The sequence below is a fragment of the Ranitomeya variabilis genome, chromosome 8, assembly GCF_051348905.1.
Source record: "Ranitomeya variabilis isolate aRanVar5 chromosome 8, aRanVar5.hap1, whole genome shotgun sequence".
Taxonomy (NCBI): Eukaryota; Metazoa; Chordata; class Amphibia; order Anura; family Dendrobatidae; genus Ranitomeya; species Ranitomeya variabilis.
The window spans coordinates 18,016,751-18,043,849 of NC_135239.1; the positions used below are offsets into that span (position 1 = coordinate 18,016,751).

The 27,099-nt window shown below is 45.6% G+C and overlaps 1 protein-coding gene and 1 long non-coding RNA gene across 2 annotated transcripts in view; one reads left to right on the forward strand and one right to left on the reverse strand.

Annotated features, from left to right (window-relative positions):
- Positions 1-440: 440 nt before the first annotated feature.
- On the reverse strand, positions 441-14,835 carry LEPROT (leptin receptor overlapping transcript). The gene is made up of 4 exons (XM_077276596.1): positions 14,682-14,835; positions 13,563-13,638; positions 4,977-5,163; positions 441-955 (listed from the first exon to the last, which is right to left on the reverse strand). The coding sequence occupies exons 1-4, from the start codon at positions 14,695-14,697 to the stop codon at positions 839-841; spliced, it is 396 nt and encodes a 131-aa protein (XP_077132711.1). The 5' UTR covers positions 14,698-14,835; the 3' UTR covers positions 441-838.
- A 232-nt stretch (positions 14,836-15,067) lies between these two features.
- LOC143787669 (uncharacterized) overlaps positions 15,068-27,099 on the forward strand; it is a 49,823-nt gene continuing 37,791 nt past the window's right edge. Inside the window, exon 1 of the long non-coding RNA XR_013218428.1 lies at positions 15,068-15,151. This is a non-coding gene — a long non-coding RNA (uncharacterized LOC143787669). The remainder of the gene's footprint in view (positions 15,152-27,099) is intronic.

Here is a 27,099-nt window from a genome sequence, read left to right on the forward strand (position 1 = left end):
ATTGCAGCCCAAGTATTACATATAATACACAAGCCGCTATAAATATATGTTAGGAAGTGAATTAGGAAGTTAAAATTCAGCAGATTTGCTGATCACTAGTTGAATGCACTAAACAAACTTTACTGACAGCTGCAGGGAAAATTATTAGTCCATGACTATTCAGATGAGTGGCTGCCCTTGTAGTATATAGATCACCCGAGCTTGCGAGAGAAGTCATCTGGTAGGAAAGGGTGATCTATAAACCCTCATATGAAGCATGAACGAATAAATAAACACCTTTAATGTAAAGAAAGAGAGAAAAAAAATCTACCTAGCAGAAGACAAAAACTAATAAACGAATAAATGAATGAAACAGTAAAAAGTTATAATAAGTTAATAAAGTTATATTAAAATCACAATGACCGATTATTCTTCATTTTAAGTCAAAGGTTATACAAAAAAAAGTGTCATCAATTTTTATTTTTTTTTTAACCTTTCTGCATAAATTGTTACAAATATGGAAAAGTGCTTCAGTCTCAACAAAAAAATAAAAAGAACAACACATAAAAAGCAGTAGAAATGACACGCTGAATATTCCAAGTCTCAATGTGATATACATTTATAAAAGTCAGACCGGGATACACGTGTAAAACACGTACGTCTTTCAGAAAAAAAAAAAAGTTTTATCACAATAGTAAAGTTTACAAAACTAAACATATTTAAGAAGAGAAACTGGACGTACGGCCTCCCGCTGCTCCCTCATCATTAGATATACCGGCCATGATCAATATACTAGTGTTGTATATACAGAGGATAAGAGTGCGGCTGTCTATACAATATGATGAGAGGCTGCTGCAGTTCACCACTGCTCCCAGCTAAAGTCATCGCCTCTTCCAAAGACAATGAAAAATCCCAGAATCGTTAGGAAAATCACTGCATTCCCTCCAAGGACCAGGCCGCATGCTCCCCAGTAGATCTGAAAGAAAACACACAACAAGCAATAAGAAAATTTTCACATGGAACCACTGAAATATTTGCAGACAAATCTCCCATTTCTCTTATGGTCCCTGGACGCCACCTAGTGGCAAAGTTTCATACACCTCTTTGAATAGGTCCTTTATATCACAGACAATTTTTCCTTTTTTCCTAACATTCTTTTAAGTGCCATTACTTTTTTTTGTGTACAGAGTCATAGGAGGGTGCTGTGGTGTGGTGGGAAAACAGGGGCCGCAATGATAAATCAGTGCTGTGACCTTTTCAGCCTCAGAATAAGTGGGGTTTTCAGATGTCAGACCCCAGCCAATAAGAAAGTAATGGCATATCCCAGCAATATACTATCCCCTTATAGGATGGGATGAGAAAACCCTACAGACTAAGACTGCTACAGCAAGGATTTAGGAGCCGCAATGGTAAATGGGTCCCTATGAGCAGAGAAGGGCACAGGTTTGCAGGCATTCCTGCAACATAAAAAGCATAGAAGAGCTGTAACTGGGGAGAATCATGGGCACATATGGTTCTAATTACCCAATGGTGGTAAATATTTTCTCAGTTCTCCGCACACAAACTGTGCAATGAAAGCTTCCGTAAAATCATGTTGCAATTATTCAGCAACTGCCTCAGTGATCGCTGCTCTAATAAAATCTGTTTTCCTACCTGAAAACTTAGTCCAAATCTCACTGCCTCAAGGATTGTTTCAACAGATGAGATAATAGCCTGGAAAAAGCTTCAGCCAAGCCTCCCAAAGGTTTATATGAGGGGTATGAGCACCATCTGGTGGCATTTCTGAAAATCGCACCGTGGGCGCAGCCAGTGGGACCTGCTAGAGATGAGAAAATACATTCCCCCTGGATGGGTATGTGCATACGTCAGGATTTCTTACAGAAATTTTCCTGACAAAAACCAGACATTTCTGCCAGAAAACCGTATGCGTTTGACGCGTTTTTTGTGCGTTATTTCCAAATGCACAGAATTGCGGAAAATCCGCAAAATTAATGAACATGCTGCTTTTTTTTACCGCGATGCATTTTGTTCGCGGAAAAAAACGCACCATGTGCACAAAACATGCAGAATGCATTCTAAATGATAGGATGCATAATGTATGCGTTTTTAATGAGTTTTTATAGCGTTTTTATCACCTGAACGTGAGCACATAGCCGATCATTGGCCATGTCAGTAGCCAGGAACCCTGCAGACTGCCTCCTGCCTGCCAGCCTCCCTGGAGCTCTTCTGATTTGTAGGCCTGGTACAATGTCATTGTTGTAGCATGACGCACGCACAATGCTGCATCAGGGCTACTTGTCAGAAGAGGATAGTGGCAGGTATGAGGCAGTCTGCAGTGCTCTCGCCCAGTGGCCAATGACTACTGACCTGGGTCCTCTGAATCAATTCGCTCATCTGTGGCTTATAAGTCTGCGATTGCACACAAACGTTTGATCCCTGAATGTCTGATACACTGAAATTGACTTTCCTCACTGAAACATAACTGGTTTCACGTCTTATTGTCGCACAGAACACGAAGAAGATCCACTGGACTTAGACAAGTCTGTGAGGCACAATGAACAGTAATAGATCCGCTACTAAATGACATAACGGGACCCTCAAGCGTCATCGTCCCTTTCATATAGAATTTATTGTTATGAAAAACAGATCAAGCTGCTATCCACACTGAACAAAAAAGTTATGCAGAATAGTGAGTGCAGATCTGGAGTATAATACACTAGGTAAATCAGGATCAGTACAGGATCAGTAGTGTAAGTACACAGTGACTGCACCAGCAGAATAGTGAGTGCAGCTCTGGAGTATAATACAGGATGTAACTCAGGATCAGTAATGTAATGTATGTACACAGTGACTGCACCAGCAGAATAGTGAGTGCAGCTCTGGGGTATAATACAGGATGTAACTCAGGATCAGTAATGTAATGTATGTACACAGTGACTACACCAGCAGAATAGTGAGTGCAGCTCTGGAGTATAATACAGGATGTAACTCAGGATCAGTAATGTAATGTATGTACACAGTGACTGCACCAGCAGAATAGTGAGTGCAGCTCTGGAGTATAATACAGGATGTAACTCAGGATCAGTAATGTAATGTATGTACACAGTGACTGCGCCAGCAGAATAGTGAGTGCAGCTCTGGAGTATAATACAGGATGTAACTCAGGATCAGTAATGTAATGTATGTACACAGTGACTACACCAGCAGAATAGTGAGTGCAGCTCTGGAGTATAATACAGGATGTAACTCAGGATCAGTAATGTAATGTATGTACACAGTGACTACACCAGCAGAATAGTGAGTGCAGCTCTGGAGTATAATACAGGATGTAACTCAGGATCAGTAATGTAATGTATGTACACAGTGACTGCACCAGCAGAATAGTGAGTGCAGCTCTGGAGTATAATACAGGATGTAACTCAGGATCAGTAATGTAATGTATGTACACAGTGACTGCGCCAGCAGAATAGTGAGTGCAGCTCTGGAGTATAATACAGGATGTAACTCAGGATCAGTAATGTAATGTATGTACACAGTGACTGCCCCAGCAGAATAGTGAGTGCAGCTCTGGAGTATAATACAGGATGTAACTCAGGATCAGTAATGTATGTACACAGTGACTGCACCAGCAGAATAGTGAGTGCAGCTCTGGGGTATAATACAGGATGTAACTCAGGATCAGTAATGTAACGTATGTACACAGTGACTGCACCAGTAGAATAGTGAGTGCTGCTCTGCAGTATAATACAGGATGTAACTCAGGATCAGTAATGTAATGTATGTACACAGTGACTGCACCAGCAGAATAGTGAGTGCAGCTCTGGAGTATAATACAGGATGTAACTCAGGATCAGTAATGTATGTACACAGTGACTGCACCAGCAGAATAGTGAGTGCAGCTCTGGGGTATAATACAGGATGTAACTCAGGATCAGTAATGTAACGTATGTACACAGTGACTGCACCAGCAGAATAGTGAGTGCAGCTCTGGGGTATAATACAGGATGTAACTCAGGATCAGTAATGTAATGTATGTACACAGTGACTGCAGCAGCAGAATAGTGAGTGCAGCTCTGGGGTATAATACAGGATGTAACTCAGGATCAGTAATGTAATGTATGTACACAGTGACTGCACCAGCAGAATAGTGAGTGCAGCTCTGGGGTATTATACAGGATGTAACTCAGGATCAGTAATGTAATGTATGTACACAGTGACTGCACCAGCAGAATAGTGAGTGCAGCTCTGGAGTATAATACAGGATGTAACTCAGGATCAGTAATGTAATGTATGTACACAGTGACTACACCAGCAGAATAGTGAGTGCAGCTCTGGAGTATAATACAGGATGTAACTCAGGATCAGTAATGTAATGTATGTACACAGTGACTGCACCAGCAGAATAGTGAGTGCAGCTCTGGGGTATAATACAGGATGTAACTCTGGATCAGTAATGTATGTACACAGTGACTGCACCAGCAGAATAGTGAGTGCAGCTCTGGAGTATAATACAGGATGTAACTCAGGATCAGTAATGTAATATATGTACACAGTGACTGCACCAGCAGAATAGTGAGTGCAGCTCTGGAGTATAATACAGGATGTAACTCAGGATCAGTAATGTAATGTATGTACACAGTGACTGCACCAGCAGAATAGTGAGTGCAGCTCTGGAGTATAATATAGGATAGCTCATGTAGATTATTTATATGGTTAAATTGTAAAATATTGCTTAAAGTTGAAGACATTAATATTTTTTTTTACATTCAGTACATTTAAAAAGATACAAAATATGATCTAAAAGTCTAAAGAGTAATTTCAGCAGCTGCAGTTCCACATAATACAGAAAGAAAACATGAGAAACTGTCTGTACACACAAACTCATTATCTTTTCACATAAATGGGACTTGCAAAAACACAACTTTCAATGGTCAAGATTTTTTACTGCCAAACTACTTTGAGGTTAACCTCTTCCATGGGAATCATACATTACGTACCACGTGTATCCTGGCAAGAACAATGGGAAGGCCAAATGCGGAGACAACAATCCCAGTGGTGAAAAAGTACGCCAATTCTCGGCAGGCACTGCTCGCTGCATCGCTGTCATCACTGACTCTTGTGGCAATAAAATGTGGAATGGGGCTAATAAAGTAAAATATTAAAACAAAGAGGGGCCAATAGTTCCTGAAAAAAGAAAAAAAAAATAAAAAGAAAGAATTTAGGTACCAGAAAGTAATTTACTGGAGAACAGGGGAAACTAGGGACAAAAATAGCTGGTGGCACTAGAAGGGCTGTGACATAAGCAACTGATAGTCAGGAAGGTTAACATGGTGTTCTACTTTTAAACTTTCTCAGCCCAAAAGCTAAATATTTTTAGAAATACCGTAGAAAAATCAGTCTTAGATACCGTCTCCTGCGCCAGAGCTACACATAGATGGTAAATGTTTACATGATTGCAGCGGTGAAATGACATCAACTGCACGTGACCACTGCTGCCAATCACTGGGCTCAGCGGTCCGTTAAGGCCTCTTTCACACTTCCGTCTTTCTGCTCCCGTCACAATCCGTCGTTTTTTGAGATTCTGCACGTCGGAAAATCTGTCATCGGTCCAGCGCTGTCCGTGGTCGGCTATAATGGAAGCCTATGGATGCAGGATCCGTCGCTGACCGTCACACACAGGAATCCAGCGACGTATCACGTCTTTCCCCTCTGAGCATGCTCGGAAGGATTTTCATATCCAGGGAAAAAAGAGTCAGTCAGTCAGTCTCTCTCTCGACAGGGATTGGCTGCTGTGGTCACGTTCTGTCGATGGGAAGTCATCCCTCCAGCCATGTGAAATAAGACCGTCAAGGAGAAGAAGCGGTTTCCAAATGAAGAGAAATTGAAAAGTAAAAAAATATATATTAACGCTTTACCGCCATTGTTTTTTTGCTTTTATGATGTTCATTGTGCAGTAAAAATTATCTAGCAATATGATTCACCAGGTCAGTGCAATTATGGTGATACCAAACTTACCGTATATGTTTTTCATTTAAGCGGTGGGGAAAAAAAATTATGAAATATTTAAAAAAAAATATATAAAAATTGTGCTCCTATTTTCAGAGGCTTGTAATGTTTTCATTTTTTGGTTGGTAAGAGCTGTTTTTTTGTGATAATTAAAAGAAAAAAAAAGGAGGGTACGCAAGCACAAGGATCATCATAAGTATAAAAAATATATATATATGTTTATTGACAAACCAAAACACTTACAAACACTATTGATGTATTTTTATTGGCTTTTTTTTTTTTTTTTTTGCATATTTTCCTACAGACATATGGATTACACTCAAATACTATACTGTTGTGGTCTGTTATACTGTTATGGAATTTTATGGGTTTTTTTTGTGTTTTTAAATGTTTTTGTTTGTTGTTAATAAACATACCATATATATTTTTTATATTCCTGGTGATCCTTCTGCTTGCATACCCTCTTTTTTCTTCTATTATATCAGTTCAATTTAGTTATCGGGCAGGTAGATCCCTATCATATTTATGGTGGTGCCCTCTATTTTTCCCCTTTGGCTGAGCTGTTTTTTCGTAAGGCAATCTGCCTTTTTTTTTTTTATGGATACCATTTTGTGGTAGATACGACATTCTGATATCTCTTTATTGCAATCTTTGCCAGAGCTGTGGCAACCAAAAATCCACAATTCTGACATTTCTATTTGTTTTCTCATTAAGGCATTTACCCATTGAGTTAATTTTACATTTTGATAGACTGGACTTTACAGACACAGCAATACTGCACATGCTTATTTTTTGTTTTATTTCTTTATTTTTAAAGGGGGAAAAGGAGATTTTTGTTTACTTACCGTAAAATCTTTTTCTCCGAGCCAATCATTGGGGGACACAGACCGTGGGTGTTATGCTGCTTGCCACTAAGAGGACACTAAGTGATACAAAGAAAGTTAGCTCCTCCCCTGCAGTATACACCCTCCTGCTGGCCCTCAGCTAACCAGTTCGGTGCAAAAAGCAGTAGGAGATCAGTAACAACATATTAGCTTACAGCATGTCATATTATATATGAGAGTATAGCATATCGGATTGTAAAAACAAGCATAAGCCAATACTAGGGTGGGAGCTGTGTCCCCCAATGATTGGCTCGGAGAAAAAGATTTTACGGTAAGTAAACAAAAATCTCCTTTTCTCCTACGCCTCATTGGGGGACACAGACCGTGGGACGTACCAAAGCAGTCCCTGGGTGGGGACAACGTCAGATCAGGCTCTGTGTAACTGCTACTTACAAGTGCGCCACCGCGGCCTGCAGAGTCCGCCTGCCCAGAGTCACATCTGTGGAAGTCTGGGAATTATAATGCTTCAAGAATGCATGCGGACTGGACGAATCCGCAAACGTGCAGGCGTGTCTTGTTGACGCCTGGTGCCTGGAACCCACGATAGACGGGAAGATAGGCTGTCATCTAACACGGAAGGACTACTGGATGGTGAAAGAATACACCAGGCTAAATGGCCGATGGAGACGGCCAAACCCTTCCTGTAAAAGTCAGGAAGCCTTCCTCTTACCGGTAGGAAACCCAAGATACAGTGTCCAACCTTCGGAAGGACGCCGTCCTCAAGACATACCTACTCAGGGCACTTGCTCTGTCCGGAATATGGGGACCTCATTCCATTTTGTGGAGTGGTGCCAAAAGAGATGAGGGAGGAACTATGCCCTCATGACAGTAGTAATACAATACCACCTTGGTAACTAGGGACAGGGAAGGCTTGAGGACAACCTTGCCTTGAAGGAAATAAGAGAAAAAAATCTGAAAAGACCCGTTAGCACCGAAGACTCGTCAGGATGAGGATATAGCCGAGAGAAAAGGGGGCAACCTTCCCTAATAGAATAGATCCCAATGATCTAACGGTATGCAATAGGGAAGAATTACATGTGAAAAACATCCTGCGAGGTGGTCCCTACTTGCAGTTTTGTTGCAGAAATACAGAAAGCTACCAGCTCCGCAAGCGAACTGACGTGGTCAGTACGGATTTCCGAGGATCACTGGGGCCCTTTCTGCTTCTGAAAAGCTTTCGGAAGTGGAAACTGGTACCACGGAATAACCGGAGCATGCAGTGCGAAGGCCCCTGGATCTGGAGTCCGAACAACCAACTCCAGTACGCCGGTGATCAGTCAGGACGCCATCCGAGCTACAACTGTAGAGCTCCAGTGAAGGCGGGTCTGATGGAATACTTCCGATGAAGTTCCCACTCACTTGAGGTGAAACCCTGACGGCTATATATGTTCGCAGCCCAGAGTTCTACTTCTGGGATATGAACTGCCAAGATCACCGAGTGATAGATCTCGGCCCATGTGAGGTACTTTGGCCATGGTGCTTGAACGTGGGTACTCGCTAGATGATTGACGTATGACACAGCCGTGGCGTTGTCCAATTGGATGGGTTGACCCGCCATAAGGAGTGGACCTACTATAGGACTACCCTTGAGATCTCCAGAGCAATGATCGGGAGAAGAGGACTGGCATTGGAAGTTACTAGTAACCATGGAACCGGGAGAAAAAAACTCCGGATGAAGAAGGAGCTCAGAGACTATCGTCTGAAAGGCTGCTTGACTTGCTGAAAACTAACGGAGCAAAGGAAACTGTTTCCATTGTCGTCTCCGTTTTTTTTTTTTTTTGGAACCCTCCCAGCAAATCGAAAGAAATGAGGGGATGAGTGAGCAAGAGCGCGAGCTCCCTGTTGAAAAACCATGACCTTGTCTGGAGGGAGATTTACCACCCTTCTGGAAGAATACTGGATCATCCTCAAAAAGGATATCTGCTGGGCTGGAAATGAGGAGTTGTCTAAGTCTAGCCACCAGCCCAGGTGAGAGGGTATCGCAAGAGATATAGACGACTTAGCGTAGTCCTGCAAGGGTGGGTAAACAGTCGGTCAAACAGGATAGGACGACCACGCCTCTAGGTGCAAGATGACAGCCACCATGACCCTTGCGAACACCCTGGATGCGGTAGCAAGGCCGAAGAACAAGGTCGTGACTTAAATGCTATTCACGAATGGAAAAGCAAATGAATTTTTGAAGAGGTTAGGCATCCCGAATGTCGATGGATGCCCGAAACTGCACCTTTTTTGTTGAAGTAATGGCTGAGCGGATGAGACTCCAATCGAAGAAGAAGAAGAACCTTGTGAAAAGATTGTTAGAAGTTTGAGGTCCGGAATCGGTCCTACTTATCGTTCCACCTTTTAGTAACCAAGATCCCTTAGATCTAGACTGTCCTGGACAACCCTTTCACTGTTGGTCGGGGCTGCGGAAACGTACGATTGTTCGTTAGTCTCCCGCTCAAGAATATGATTGACCAGCTGAACTGTCTTCAGGAAAGGGATACTGGTGTGAATCAAAGTAGTTAAGGGCTCTAAGCAGGAGACCGTTGCTCTAGCATCCATGCGGCGGATAGGGAGGTTAAAGGGCTGGACCCGTAGCTGCCAAACGGAACAAACCAGATGTGCTATTTGACAGATCGTGGCATCTTTAATTGAGGACATATCGGGCAGGGATACTGGTAGGTAAACCACAGGAGATTGTACCCGGTTAATCTGCCAAGTGGCAGAATGCGCCGCTGCTTCCAGTAGGTCATTGCAGAGTTAAAAATTAGGAGCCTCGATCCACCATCCTCTCAACAAGGAAGTGGAGAGGGAAATTCGCCTACTTGCATCTTCTGTTAAATAGTGGTGATGCAGAGGGGGGTGCTCAGACGCCCGAAAAAAAAGGATGCCTCTGTACATCCACAGAGTGCAGGTCTCCGGGTGGACAGGACAGGCTGTCTGGCGTTAGGCCTGGACCTTCGAGTGCCCATCTGTTGATGGTGTGGGGAGACCGGCGCCCTTTAAAGTGCCTGTCGCCCTTAAAAATCAGACCAGGCATAGCGTCCCGCGTAGAGGCTTCTGTCCAGTGAATCGCATATCCGGACTGGATGGCAAAAGCTCTACGAGGGAGTTTAGGCTGAGGGAACTAGTTACACTGGGATAAACTGGGATCGGCGGCAGAGGGCTCCTCATTTATGACCAGTTTCGGATTGGTCATGGTGCCCTCAAGACCAGGGAATAGTGGTCGTGTGCCGTTAAGACCAGGGAAAACTGGTCGTGTGCCTTTAAGACCAGGGAATACTGGTCGTGTGCCTTTAAGACCAGGGAATACTGGTCGTGTGCCTTTAAGACCAGGGAATACTGGTCGTGTGCCTTTAAAACCCGGGAATTCTGGTCACGCGCCCTTAAGACCAGGGAATACTGTTCACGCGCCTTTAAGACCAGGGAATACTGGTCACGTGCCTTTAAGACCAGGGGATACTGGTCACGTACCCTTAAGACCAGGGAATACTGGTCACGTACCCTTAAGACCAGGGAATACTGGTCACGTGCCTTTAAGACCAGGGAATACTGGTCACGTGCCTTTAAGACCAGGGAATACTGGTCAATACTGGTCATGCGGGTTCAGGTAAAATCTCGCAGCGAGCGAGAAGCGCCAATTTAGGGGGCGGAGCTACAGGCACGACGTGGGCGGAGCCTCGAAACTTCCATGATAGGCCCCAGCCGGGGCGTAAATTTCTGCAGCCGGCGTCAGCGTAAGAGTTAGGGGTGGTCACCCGTTGCTCGAGAAAATTGAACGCTTCCGCGTCAGGCGCTAAGCGCCAGGAAAAAAAGGCTAAGTCGCCTTGAGGCGACACAGTGCGCTTCTGGAGGTGCGGACTACACATCGGCCGGAGCCGGGAGCTAAATTTGTTAGCCGGCTGGAGCGTTACCTCAGGGAGGTGGCCACAGGGAAGTCTGAGACTGCCTGTCAATATCCCGCTGCAGAAGCCTCAACGCATTAACCTAATTATCCCTGTGTGGCCTATTAATAAAAAACAACAACATAATCACGTTCCTCCATCATGTTCTCATACACTTTATGCAGTTAATAGCCTCTGTGTCTGTACTGTTACATACTTAGGCAGTTAACTGGTTCATGCAGCTTTACATGAACACCCGAGCCTTACACTATGTCTGGTCCAAATAACTAAAGCAATTGTTACCATCCACCTCTCGTGTCTCCCCTTTTCCTCATAGATTGTAAGCTTGCGAGCAGCAGGGCCCTCATTCCTCCTGGTATCTGTTTTGAACTGTGATTTCTGTTATGCTGTAATGTCTGTTGTCTGTATAAGTCCCCTCTATAAGTTGTAAAGCGCTGCGGAATATGTTGGCGCTATATAAATAAAATTATTATTATTATTATTATTATTATTATTATTATTATTATTATTATTATTATTAAGCCCATTGCTGGCAGGATCCACTTACCAACGGTGCGCGTCCCGGCATGGAGCCGCCGCGGATGTCGGGTATTGCAGCGTGGACGGTGCAGGGGTAGAGAGATAAACCTCAATCCATCATCCCTTTGTTAGGGAGGTGGAGAGGAACCGTCCGCCTCCTTGTCCGCTTTCACAGTGGTGGAGGCTGCCCGGACCATGGAGGGGGGGTTCTGTACATCCACGAAGTTCAGCCCATCGGGACCATGAAAGCACCTCCGCTCCTGAAAGGGATTTCAACTGCGGCCTAGTCCGGCTGCAAAAGCCGGGGACTAAATTTATGGAGCCGGCCGGTGGAGCGCGTCGGCGGGCCGCGCGCCGAATGATTGCCGCTGGCGTACCGGCCAGTGGCACCCCCAGGACCGCATCTTCCAGGCAGGCAGCGCGAGGAAGCATGGCCCCCGAGATCTGCAGGGCGCCTCTCGTCCCGGACGAGAAGCGCCGATATAGGGGGCGGGGTTACGGCCGTGGGAGGGATCTGCCCACTGCGGCCTACTCCAGCTGAAAAGCCGGGGACTAAATTTCCAGCCTGCCTGGGGATGCGCGGCGGCCGCAACGGAGCGACGCTAACCGCCGCAGTTCCCGACCGCCAGCGCCTGTCCCTAGGGGCTCTGCCGTAAGTACCGCCGGCGCCTACCCCATAGAGGCCACTGCGGCCTACTCCGGCTGAAAAGCCGGGGACTAAATTTCCGGCCTGCCCGGCAGTGTGAGGTGGCGCGGCCGCAAAGCGATCCGGAGCGCAGGAGGGGAACTCCTGATGTACTCACAGTCCGGTAATGCAGGTCCCCCTGTCCCTGCGCGCTCCATCCTCATCCTCTTCTGTAATCCCTTTGGGCTCTGCCGCAAGTATGCAACGCCATGTGATGTGGGCCTTGTATGTCGGGCCCCCGGAGAGGAACATTAGAGCAGGCTCTATGTGCTCGCCGTCTTGCAGGGGGAAGGGAAATCGGGACCAAAGATGGAAACCCGTTGCCCGAGTAAAATTTGGCGTGCTCCCGCGTCGCAGGAGAGGGACGAGGAGGTATACTCGCCGTGCTCGCCTGTTGCTGGTTCGGGGGAGAGCGGGTCCCATAAAAAAGGATCCGTCGCCCCCTTCACTCCGTTGAATAAAAAATAAAAATTTACAAAAAAATAAAAATTAAAATAAGAAAGTTGGGGTCTGAAAACAGACCCAAGTGCCTCCTACAGACACTAAGCAAGAACTGGTTAGCTGAGGGCCAGCAGGAGGGTGTATACTGCAGGGGAGGAGCTAACTTTCTTTGTATCACTTAGTGTCCTCCTAGTGGCAGCAGCATAACACCCACGGTCTGTGTCCCCCAATGAGGCGTAGGAGAAAATGGCAGTGTGATTTTAATTTTTAATTTTTTTTCATTTTATTTTTTAAGTCCCATCAGGGTATGTGCACACGATTAGGAATTGGCAGCGCTATGGAAGCAGCACATGTCCGCTGTGTCCAAAGCGCTGCCGGCTATTGAACGCAGTTGAATCCGCATGTGTTCACTGAACTGTGCAGATTCACAGCATGCATTACATTGCACGGGTGATATATATCTTGCGGGGGCTCGCTTCTCCGCAAGATAAATTAACATGCTGCGGTCTGGAGAGACGCGCCGCATGTCCGTCTCTGTGGGTGAGCAGTGGGCATCGGATTTCTTGAAATCCCATCCAATGAGGTGTAACATCTGGACACTGCGGGTTGAACGCTGTGCAAGTACGCAGCGTCCAACCCACAGCGTTTACTGATCGTGTGCACATACTTTTAGGGAACCTGAATCTATGACTGTCTGTGTGCATGTACTTGATACTGCAATATATGATATTGTGGAATTTAGTAAAAAAAAAAAAAATTTAAAATCATGGTCTCCCAAGAACACAAGGAGGCTGTTCTTCACAGAAGCATTGTTATGGCAGGTACAGGGGTCTTCAGTAGGACCCAAGCTGCCATATCAACCTGATGTCACCCCATGGACCACGTTGTGTGGGTGAATGGAAAGGTGCCACCCTCCCCCCAGAGCTTGACAGCAGCATTTAAGGAGTTAACAGCAATGGACAGAGTTGAGCTCCACTCCCTGCTGCGGGAGGCAGATAGATGCTGGCTGTGTCACACATCCAGCGGCAGCTGGGTTTGATGCAGGCTCAGGATCATACACAGGAAACCGATGTTTGATGTCAGGAAGGAGTTAAAGTTTAAAAGTGTAAATCCCCTTTAACAATTCACACGTCAATCACAAATATATTACAGGATCCTTACTTGTAAGTCTCTAAGGCACATCCCAGCATGAGAAAGGTCAACCCAATGGCTCCACTAAATGATAAGGCGACAAGTGCTATAAAAAAAAAATACATATATGAAAAAGTGTAATAACCACAATTATCGCTTACAGGTGTAATGCAGAGTAGATCTGTCTCCCAGAAAAACTTTATAAATAAAGTTTAATGAAGCAATAATTTATTAGAAATGTATATGTTACCTGATTGGACCGAGGCTAATGAGCGCACGTGGGGGCACTTACTTATTTCATCCAAACTGAATGCCGGTTGTATAATATGGCGCCAAAATGAACAAGATGACGCACGTGACACGAGGCCGAGCTCAGGCGTCAATTCACACATTCTATGCGCCCAGCTTTAGGAAGTTGATAAATGAAATTCACATGCAAAAGTAACGAGTGACACAAACGAAAGCAAAAGAGGAACGTCAGGTGTTTATGGGACCCGCCATTAAAAAAATAAAAACACACTATGCGCCTTCATAAAAAAACGCGATCACGACGGTGTATGAAGCCCAGAACGATAGCAATAAAAAATATACAGCTCGGAGCGCAAATAACAAGCCCTCAAACTGTTGGGGGGGGAGAGTTACGGATCTAAAAAAATAAATAAATGGCGACCAAAAAAAAGTTTCAATAAAGTTTTAATTAATAAAACACTATAAAGTTTGGTATCGCTGAACTCGTACTCAACGCTACAAGTCAATGGACGCCGTGACAACAAAACCCCAGAATACTGGGGGAATTGTGGGTTTTTCTCTCTTTTTTTCCCCTCATTTGTTCCCCACTTTTTCATTAATCGATTCGGTAAAATAAACAACGGCGTTCAAAACTACGACTCGTCCAAAAAAAACGACTCTTCGTACCACGCTGTGGATAGTAAAATACAAAGAATATGGCTCTTGGAAAAAGGAGGAAAAACAAAATAAAAGGGCATGGTCATGAGGGGGTTAAATCAATAGTTACACTGTTTCCAGTGTTTTGTGCACAGAATTGCAGCAGTTGCTTCATTTACGGCCAGTAGTTGGGCCTCGTTACTTTATACACAGGACTGAATTTCGTGAGCCTTTTTGCATAGTATATAAAGAATCCGCCCATACCTTTTATCCCCGCCATGTTGGCGAACGGCTATCTTTGGTACAGTGTTTACACCGCAGCTTCCTGACTGCCAGCCACTGAGAGGAAACAGGAAGCTGACAGGAAAGCTGCACGCTGCACTGCGATTGGTCACATTCAACTGTCAGTCATGTAGCATAGGTCCTGATTGGCCGGTCTGATCTCCCGCCTTCCTTCTTTGTAGTTTTTTTTCCCCTTCAGTTGCTGTGAAAACATAGTGAGAGAGGGCAGATTACGAGAGAGAACGTTCTGATTGGCCAAGAAGAACGCGTCAGGAAGAGTATGACGATTTTTGATTGGAAGATAGGAGTGGCTTGACAAAGACGTGCGTTTCTATTGGACGTTCATCTTTTCCTCAGCGCTGTGTGACGTCGAGCAGTCAGCTGCTTTGTGCAGTTACCTCATCCATGTTTTTTCTGTGACCTCTCGGCTGCAGATTTGTCATTTTTCATTTGTAAGTATTTTAGGGCACAAAAATGGTAAAATAATAAAAAAAAAAAACCTGTTATTTTTGGACATTTTTGTTTGTATTTTTTTTTGGTGGGGGGGAAATGTATGGTAAGAATGTCCTGGAAACACGATCCTTCAGATCGCTACGATTTCGGGATTTCGGCGATAACATTTCGATTTGATTTTTGCGCGGCGAGCTGATGAGTTTATCGATACCAATTTTGGCGACATGCGATGTAGCTATCATTTTTCATTGTGTTTTTTTAGAGAAGTGCGAGTGGAAAACAACAGCGATTTATTTTTTTTCCTCCTTACCGTGTTTACCTAACGGGTTAATTTTAGATTTTGATAGTATGGACGTTTCCATACAATACCAAATACGTTTATTTTTATATATTTTAATGAGAAAAAAAATAATGATTAGAATTATTTATTTATTTTTTTAACAATTTTTTTTTTTACAATTTTTAGTCCCCTATACTTTAGTACCATAGTTTGGCAGTATATAGGTAAAATCTGTCTTCTTTGAAGGCTAAACCATACCTCCCAACTTTTGAAGATGGGAAAGAGGGACAAAGTTTGCGGCGCGCTTCGCAAATTTTAGGCCACGCCTCTGACCACACCCATTCATAATTAGTCACACCCATATCCACGTCCCAAGCACACCCATTTAGCACTGCTGATCACAGTTTCATATACAATAGTTATAAACAAAAAAATATGGCCACACAGTGCTCCATACTGTATAATGACCACACATGAGGCTCCATACTGTATAATGAACACACATGACGCTCCATACTGTATAATGACCGCATGCATACTGTATAATGGCCGCACATGATGCTCCATACTGTATAATGGCCGCACATGATGCTCCATACTGTATAATGACCGCACATGATGCTCCATACTGTATGACCGCATGCATACTGTATAATGGCCGCACAAGATGCTCCATACTGTATAATGAACGCACATGATGCTCCATACTGTATAATGACCGCACATGATGCTCCATATTGTATAATGACCGCACATGATGCTCCATACTGTATACTGGCTGCACATGATGCTCCATACTGTATAATGAACACACATGATGCTCCATACTGTATAATGGCCACACATGATGCTCCATATTGTATAATGACCGCACATGATGCTCCATATTGTATAATGACCGCACATGATGCTCCATACTGTATAATGACCGCACATGATGCTCCATACTGTATACTGGCCGCACATGATGCTCCATACTGTATAATGACCGCACATGATGCTCCATACTGTATAATGACTGCACATGATGCTCCATACTGTATAATGGCCGCACATGATGCTCCATACTGTATAATGACCGCACATGATGTTCCATACTGTATAATGACCGCACATGATGCTCCATATTGTATAATGACCGCACATGATGCTCCATACTGTATACTGGCTGCACATGATGCTCCATACTGTATAATGACTGCACATGATGCTCCATATTGTATAATGACCACACATGATGCTCCATACTGTATACTGGCTGCACATGATGCTCCATATTGTATAATGACCGCACATGATGCTTCATACTGTATAATGACTGCACATGATGCTCCATACTGTATAATGACCCCACATGATGCTCCATACTGAATTATGGCCACAGTTCTCCATACTGTATAATGACATACAGGCACGCAGCTCACACACATGCAGCATCACACACACAGTATCACACATACACACGCAGCATCACAAACGCAGCTCACAAACACATGCAGCTTTGACACAAATGCATCACACATGCAGCCATCACACACACACGCAGCCATCACACACACACGCAGTCATCACACACACACACGCAGCCATCACACACACACACGCAGCCATCACACACACACGCAGTCATCACACACACGCAGCCATCACACACACACGCAGCCATCACACACACACACGCAGCCATCACACACACACACGCAGCCATCACACACACATGCAGCCATCACACACACATGCAGCCATCACACACACACACACAGCCATCACACACACACATGCAGCCATCACACACACACGCAGCCATCACACACACACACACGCAGCCATCACACACACACACACACACACACGCAGCCATCACACACACCCAGCCATCACACACACACACACACCCAGCCATCACACACACACACACCCAGCCATCACACACACACACACCCAGCCATCACACACACACACACACTCAGCCATCACACACACACACCCAGCCATCACACACACACACCCAGCCATCACACACACACACACACCCAGCCATCACACACACACACACCCAGCCATCACACACACACACCCAGCCATCACACACACCAGATACCTCATACACACATGACACACACACAAATGCAGCATCACACATCTCACACACACACACACACACACACACACATCACACACACACAATCTCCTCTGTGGTGCAGGGGCGGCTGATCTGTCCATGTGCACTGCAGCTCTTCAGTTTCTCCGGCTGCTCACAGCTCTGCACTGTCCCGGCACCTCCCCCGTCTCTCCTTCTCTGCCGGGATAGCAGCTAAGAGCAGGAGAAGCCAGAGCTCCGTGCACACACAGGAGGGAGGTGAGTCGCTGACCTCTCATCTTGATCGCTGCTGGCTCTCTGCCCCAGCATGGCAGCGCCGCACACACAGGGGGCGGGGGGGGGGGGGGGGGGGGGGCAGGGGGCGGGATCGGTCGGGAGGAGATCCAGCATGTATAAGAAAAAAAAAACAGCCACAAACCTCAGCTACTCAGGTGCCGCCCCCTGCATTGTCCCTGCCCTAGGCACGGGACATTAGTGTCCCGCCCGGGATCCCGGGGCTGGCTGTCAAAATCAGGACAGTCCCGCGGGATCCGGGACGGTTGGGAGGTATGGCTAAACTGCCCAGGTCTCCGAACAAATGCACTCTGAGGATGCAGCAAACCCATGTAGTAAAGATAGCGGCAACACAGGTGCAAAATACTGATAAGACAACCACTCACTGCCTACCAATTCATGGAGGGGGTTCCTGCTTACTGTACAATTGCACAAAATAGGCTTGTGTAAGGCGCTGTTCACATACAGGTAATGCACAGTACCTAGTTTAACAGCCTATTAGTGACCACCATACTATTAGATCAGGCGGGCTGCCATGGATCCCATGTGAAAAGACACCCCAGTTTACAAGACCAAAAGTGCCGGGCTTGGTTGCACCTTGAAAAATAAAGTGCACAGGCTGAGATTTACAGGAGTACCAAGATGGCAGCTACAAGACCTTCAAAGGGCTCCCAGTTGCCATGGTAACCTATCAGTGTCTCGCAATTGCAGCAAGCGTGTGCACCGAGATTGAGAGCAGCATCTAAATGATTAACAGCAGCTAGCCGAGCTCAGCTCCAGCCACGGCTGTTTTACATAGATGCCGACTATGTAATATGTATTCCACCACTGTTTAAAGAAAAAAGAAAGGTTTTGGTGCTGTGTTAGCCAGTTGAAAAAAAATATAAGTTCTTGTTCAGGCTCTGTTATGACCCCAATGGCGAGGGTCTCAGAGGAACGTGGAAGTCTGCAGAATACAAAAATCCAGCTCATAGGGCAGTGGTAGCTGGGTTGACCATATATCTACTCCTAACGCCAACACTAGAAGTAGCCGGGGATCATTCCTACGTTGATTCTAGATGACACGCTCCAGCCGGAGAATCTAGCTACCCCTAGTAGAGGAAAACAAAAGACCTTTCTTGCCTCCAGAGAAGGGGACCCCAAAGCTGGATAGAAGCCCCCCACAAATAATAACGGTGAGGTAAGAGGAAATGACAAACACAGAAATGAACCAGGTTTAGCACAGAGAGGCCCGCTTACTGATAGCAGAATAAAGAAAGGTAACTTATATGGTCAACAAAAACCCTATCAAAATCCACACTGGAAATTCAAGAACCCCCGAACCGTCTAACGGTCCGGGGGAAGAACACCAGCCCCCTAGAGCTTCCAGCAAAGGTCAGGATATATATTTGGAACAAGCTGGACAAAAATACAAAACCAAAACAAAATAGCAAAAAGCAAAAAGCGGACTTAGCTGATATAACTGGAACCAGGATCAGTAGACAAGAGCACAGCAGACTAGCTCTGATAACTACGTTGCCAGGCATTGAACTGAAGGTCCAGGGAGCTTAAATAGCAACACCCTTAACTAACGACCCAGGTGCGGATAAAAGGAATGACAGAAAAACCAGAGTCAAAAAACTAGTAACCACTAGAGGGAGCAAAAAGTAAATTCACAACAGTACCCCCCCCTTAGTGAGGGGTCACCGAACCCTCACCACGACCACCAGGGCGATCAGGATGAGCGGCATGAAAGGCACGAACTAAATCGGCCGCATGAACATCAGAGGCGACCACCCAGGAATTATCCTCCTGACCATAGCCCTTCCACTTGACCAGGTACTGAAGCCTCCGCCTGGAGAGGCGAGAATCCAAGATCTTCTCCACCACGTACTCCAACTCGCCCTCAACCAACACCGGAGCAGGAGGCTCAGCAGAAGGAACTATAGGCACAATGTACCGCCGCAACAAGGACCTATGAAATACATTGTGAATAGCAAACGACACAGGAAGATCCAGACGAAAAGATACAGGATTAAGGATTTCCAATATCTTGTAAGGCCCAATAAAACGAGGTTTAAATTTGGGAGAGGAGACCTTCATAGGAACAAAGCGGGAAGAAAGCCATACCAAATCCCCAACGCGTAGTCGGGGACCCACACCGCGGCGGCGGTTGGCAAAGCGCTGAGCCCTCTCCTGTGACAACTTCAAGTTGTCCACCACATGATTCCAGATCCGCTGCAACCTATCCACCACAGAATCCACCCCAGGACAGTCAGAAGGCTCCACATGACCCGAAGAAAAGCGAGGATGGAAACCAGAGTTGCAGAAAAAAGGCGAAACCAAGGTGGCGGAACTAGCCCGATTATTAAGGGCAAACTCAGCCAACGGCAAGAATGTCACCCAATCGTCCTGATCAGCAGAGACAAAACACCTCAAATAAGCCTCCAAAGTCTGATTGGTTCGCTCCGTCTGTCCATTAGTCTGAGGATGGAAAGCAGACGAAAACGACAAATCAATGCCCATCCTACTACAAAAGGATCGCCAGAATCTGGAAACGAACTGGGATCCTCTGTCTGACACAATATTCTCAGGGATGCCGTGCAAACGAACCACGTTCTGGAAAAACACAGGAACCAGATCGGAAGAGGAAGGCAGCTTAGGCAAAGGAACCAAATGGACCATCTTTGAGAAGCGATCACATATCACCCAGATAACGGACATGCCCTGGGATAGCGGAAGATCAGAAATGAAATCCATGGAGATATGTGTCCAAGGTCTCTTCGGGACAGGCAAGGGCAAGAGCAAACCGCTGGCACGAGAACAGCAAGGCTTAGCTCGAGCACAAGTCCCACAGGACTGCACAAATGACCGCACATCCCTTGACAAGGAAGGCCACCAAAAGGACCTGGCCACCAGATCTCTGGTGCCAAAAATTCCCGGGTGACCTGCCAACACCGAGGAATGAACCTCGGAAATGACTCTGCTGGTCCACTTATCCGGGACAAACAGTCTGTCAGGTGGACAAGACTCAGGCCTATCAGCCTGAAATCTCTGCAACACACGTCGCAGATCCGGAGAAATAGCTGACAAGATAACTCCATCTTTAAGAATACCAACAGGATCAGCGACTCCAGGAGCATCAGGCACAAAGCTCCTAGAAAGAGCATCGGCCTTCACATTCTTTGAACCTGGTAAATACGAGACAACAAAATCAAAGCGGGAGAAAAACAATGACCAGCGGGCCTGTCTCGGATTAAGGCGTTTAGCAGACTCGAGATACATCAGATTTTTGTGATCAGTCAAGACCACCACACGATGCTTAGCACCCTCGAGCCAATGACGCCACTCCTCAAATGCCCATTTCATGGCCAACAACTCCCGATTGCCCACATCATAATTTCGCTCGGCAGGCGAAAACTTCCTAGAGAAAAAGGCACAAGGTTTCATAACAGAGCAACCAGGGCCTCTCTGCGACAAAACGGCCCCTGCTCCAATCTCTGAAGCATCCACCTCAACCTGAAAGGGAAGTGAGACATCGGGCTGGCACAAAACAGGCGCCGAAGTAAACCGGCGTTTCAACTCCTGGAAAGCCTCCACGGCAGCAGGAGCCCAGTTAGCTACATCGGAGCCCTTCTTGGTCATATCCGTCAAAGGTTTCACAATGCTAGAAAAATTAGCGATAAAACGACGGTAGAAGTTAGCGAAACCCAAGAACTTCTGTAGACTCTTAACTGACGAGGGCTGAGTCCAATCAAGAATAGCTCGGACCTTGACTGGGTCCATCTCCACAGCAGAAGGGGAAAAAATGAACCCCAAAAAGGGAACCTTCTGTACACCAAAGAGACACTTTGAGCCCTTGACAAACAAAGAATTTTCACGCAAAATTTTAAAGACCAACCTGACCTGCTCCACATGCGAATCCCAATTATCAGAAAAAACCAAAATATCATCCAGATAAACAATCAAAAATTTATCCAGATACTTCCGGAAAATGTCATGCATAAAGGACTGAAAAACTGAAGGCGCATTGGAGAGCCCAAAAGGCATCACCAAGTACTCAAAATGACCTTCGGGCGTATTGAATGCGGTTTTCCATTCATCACCTTGCTTAATGCGCACAAGGTTGTGCGCACCACGAAGATCTATCTTGGTGAACCACTTGGCACCTTTAATCCGGGCAAACAAGTCAGACAACAGCGGTAAAGGATACTGAAATTTGACAGTGATCTTATTTAAAAGCCGATAATCAATACAAGGTCTCAAAGATCCGTCCTTTTTTGCCACAAAAAAGAATCCCGCACCAAGAGGGGAAGAAGACGGACGAATATGTCCTTTCTCTAGAGACTCCTTGATATATGAACGCATAGCGGTATGTTCAGGTACCGACAGATTAAACAGTCTTCCCTTAGGAAATTTACTGCCTGGGATCAAATCTATAGCACAGTCACAGTCCCTATGAGGAGGCAGTGCACTGGACTCAGACTCACTGAAGACATCCTGATAATCAGACAAATACTCCGGAACTTCCGAAGGCGTAGAAGAAGCAATAGACACAGGCAGGGAATCCCCATGAATACCACGACAGCCCCAACTTGAGACTGACATAGCCTTCCAGTCCAGGACTGGATTATGGGTCTGTAACCATGGCAGCCCTAAAACAACCAAATCATGCATTTTATGTAAAACCAGGAAACGTATCACCTCGCGGTGTTCAGGAGTCATGCACATGGTAACCTGTGTCCAATACTGCGGTTTATTTGCTGCCAATGGCGTAGCATCAATACCCCTAAGAGGAATAGGATTTTCTAATGGTTCAAGAGTAAAACCACAGTGCTTAGCAAATGACAGATCCATAAGACTCAGGGCAGCACCTGAATCTACAAACGCCATGACAGGAAAAGACGACAGTGAGCAAATTAAAGTTACAGACAGAATAAATTTAGGTTGCAAATTACCAACGGTGACAGGACTAACAACCTTAGCTATACGTTTAGAGCATGCTGAGATAATATGTGTAGAATCACCACAGTAGTAGCACAAGCCATTCCGGCGTCTATGAATTTTCCGCTCATTTCTAGTCAGGATTCTATCACATTGCATTAAATCAGGTGTCCGTTCAGACAACACCATGAGGGAATTTGCGATTTTTCTATCACATTGCACCGAATTAGGTGTCTGTTCAGACAACACCATGAGGGAATTTGCGGTTTTGCGCTCCCGCAACCGCCGGTCAATTTGAATAGCCAGTGCCATAGTATCATTCAGACCTGTGGGAATGGGAAAACCCACCATAACATTCTTAATGGCTTCAGAAAGGCCATTTCTAAAATTAGCGGCCAGTGCACACTCGTTCCAATGTGTCAGCACGGACCATTTCCGAAATTTTTGGCAGTACACTTCAGCCTCGTCCTGCCCCTGAGACATAGCCAGCAAGGCCTTTTCTGCCTGAATCTCAAGATTGGGTTCCTCATAAAGTAAACCGAGCGCCAGAAAAAACGCATTAATATCAGCCAATGCCGGATCTCCTGGCGCCAGCGAAAAAGCCCAATCCTGAGGGTCGCCCCGTAAGAACGAAATAACAATTTTTACTTGCTGAGCAGAGTCTCCAGATGAACAGGGTCTCAGGGACAAAAACAATTTACAATTATTCACAAAATTCCTAAACTTAAACCTGTCTCCGGAAAACAGTTCAGGAATCGGTATTTTAGGTTCTGACCTAGGATTACTGATAACATAGTCTTGTATGCCCTGCACACGAGTAGCCAGCTGGTCCACACTTGTAATCAAGGTCTGGACATTCATGTCTGCAGCAAGCATAGCCACTCTGAGGTAAAGGGGAAGAAGAAAAAAAAAAAAAAAAAAAACTCAGAATCTTCTTTCTTATAATCCCTCTTCTGCAATGCATTAAACATTTAATACTGGCCTGGCAAACTGTTATGACCCCAATGGCGAGGGTCTCAGAGGAACGTGGAAGTCTGCAGAATACAAAAATCCAGCTCATAGGGCAGTGGTAGCTGGGTTGACCATATATCTACTCCTAACGCCAACACTAGAAGTAGCCGGGGATCATTCCTACGTTGATTCTAGATGACACGCTCCAGCCGGAGAATCTAGCTACCCCTAGTAGAGGAAAACAAAAGACCTTTCTTGCCTCCAGAGAAGGGGACCCCAAAGCTGGATAGAAGCCCCCCACAAATAATAACGGTGAGGTAAGAGGAAATGACAAACACAGAAATGAACCAGGTTTAGCACAGAGAGGCCCGCTTACTGATAGCAGAATAAAGAAAGGTAACTTATATGGTCAACAAAAACCCTATCAAAATCCACACTGGAAATTCAAGAACCCCCGAACCGTCTAACGGTCCGGGGGAAGAACACCAGCCCCCTAGAGCTTCCAGCAAAGGTCAGGATATATATTTGGAACAAGCTGGACAAAAATACAAAACCAAAACAAAATAGCAAAAAGCAAAAAGCGGACTTAGCTGATATAACTGGAACCAGGATCAGTAGACAAGAGCACAGCAGACTAGCTCTGATAACTACGTTGCCAGGCATTGAACTGAAGGTCCAGGGAGCTTAAATAGCAACACCCTTAACTAACGACCCAGGTGCGGATAAAAGGAATGACAGAAAAACCAGAGTCAAAAAACTAGTAACCACTAGAGGGAGCAAAAAGTAAATTCACAACAGGCTCAGTCCAGATTATTAAGATATGATCAATGGAACGGAAATAGGTCAAGGGTTTGATGGAGCAGGATCATGAAGTCATTTTCCAGTTTAGCCATGAAAAAGTTGGCATACTGTGGTGCTAATTTGCTTCCCATAGCTATATAAAAAAAATGCAAAAGCGCAATAAGGTCTTATCCAAGTAAACTGGTGAGGAAACAAAGGTATAAGCTCATCTGAAGGGGTTGGGTAAGACACAACAACTAGTGATGAGCGAATATACTCGTTACTTGAGATTTCCTGAGCACGCTCGGGTGACCTCCGAGTATTTTTTAGTGCTCGGAGATTTAGTTTTCCTCACCTCAGCTGAATGATTTACATCTCTTAGGGTACCGTCTCACAGTGGCACTTTGGTCGTTACGACGGCACGATATGTAACGTTGCAGCGTCGTATGATTATCGCTCCAGCGTCGTATACTGCGGTCACACGTTGCAATACACGGCGCTGGAGCGATAATTTCATGACGTATTTGCGATGTAGAAGCCGTTGGTTACTGTGCGCACATCGTATACAACCTGTGTCACACGATGCAATCATGCCGCCACAGCGGGACACTAGACGACGAAAGAAAGTTTCAAACGATCTGCTACGACGTACGATTCTCAGCTGGGTCCCTGATCGCAGTAGCGTGTCAGACACTGCGAGATCGTAACTATATCGCTAGAACGTCACGAATCGTGCCGTCGTAGAGATGAAAATGCCACTATGTGACGGTACCCTTAGCCAGCTTGATTACATGTGGGGATTCCCTAGCAACCAGGCAACCCCCACATGTACTTATGCTGGCTAATAGATGGAAATCATTCAGCTGCGGTGAAGAAAGCTAACTCTCCGAGCACTAAAAAATAGTCGGTAGACCCCCGAGCGTGCTCGGGAAATCTCGAGTAACGAGTATATTCGCTCATCACTAACAACAACCGATAACGTGAAAATGTCAGCTGCTGCAATATCCACAAGTGTTTTCGGAGAGATATCAGGGCATAGTGGATTTTTGATATGTGCTGCTGATTTAACACAATGCAAATAATATTAGGAAAAAGTTGTTTAATTTCAACACTTTTCAGAATCCATCTGACTCCTTTTTCAGGACAACCACAGATAAAATTAAATGGACTGTGAAACTCGTTGACATTAAACCATTTTTTCCTGAGATAATTTGCATTGTGTTAAACAAAGCAGCGCATATAAAAAAATCCACTGTACCATGATATTTTGCTGCCCATAGCAGTTCCGATGTGTTGTAGCTATATGGCGGTTGGTGTTTTTTTTCAAACACCATTGTTTGGCACTTCAAATCCATGTTTTTGGGATTGGCGTGTGGTAGAGACACCCACTGATGAGCAAATTATCACTTGTCCTTTGGATAACTTGCTAAGATGGTAATCACCTTTTAAAATCAGACCTTACAGCAATAATGCAAACAGTGATGTCATAGCACAAAATCAATCGCAGTAATGGAACAATACAGAGATAATACACACAGTGATGTCACAGCCTTCACAATGTGCAGTAATATCACAAATATGATAAAAATGCAAAGACCCACAGTGATGTCTCAGGAGAATAAGGAAGTGCAGTGGTGTCACAGTATAGGGATAATGCACATAGTGATGTAATGATGCAAAGAATATATGCACAATAATCTCATGGTGCGCTGAAAATGCACACAGTGATGTCACATAATAAAAAATGTAGAGGCACACAGTGATATCACACAACAAAGGTAAAGTGCAGTAGGTTAAATACAGTCAGTAGCGTAGCCTTCGGGTGGGCAGAGGCGGCGGTCGCCCAGGGCCCTGCGCTCTGAGGGGGCCCACCCGAAGCTACGCTACTGTAACTGTATCGGCGCGCTGCGCGGGTTGATACAGTTACATTGTGCGGCAGAGCAGGGAGAATCGATCTCCCTACTCTGCCGCCCAGCCGCTATGGGGCCCCTGAGCAGGCGGGGGGCCCTGGTGCCAGCAGTGGACCCCCTGCCCGTCATCACAAGGTCCGCATTTAGCCGAAACAGCTGATCGCATTGATGGAAGGAGCGCTACGCTCCTCCCATCATCCCCCTCTCAGCGTTTGACGTCACCGACGCAGACACTGACAAGGGGCGCAATGTCATCACTAACCAGCGCCTGCTGTCAGGAGATGAGCGGGCACTCAGAGCAATGGAAGAAGCAGGAGGAAGAGAGGTATTTATTTTTATGGAGGCCGCCTTATACTACAGGGTCTGCCTATGGGTGTGCTGTCTTATACTACAGGGTCTGCCTGTGGGATGCTGCTTTATACTACAGGGTCAGCCTATTGGGGTTCTGCCTTATACTACAGGGTCAGCCTATGGGGGTGCTGCCTTATACTACAGGGTCTGCCTATGGGGGTGCTGCCTTATACTACATGGATCTGTCTATAGGGGTGCTGCCTTATACTACAGGGTCTGCCTATGGGGGTGCTGTCTTATATTACAGGGTCTGCCTATGGGGGTGCTGTCTTATACTACAGGGTCTGCCTGTGGGGTGCTGCCTTATACTACAGGGTCTGCCTATGGGGGTTCTGTCTTATACTACAGGGTCTGCCTATGGGGGTGCTGCCTTATACT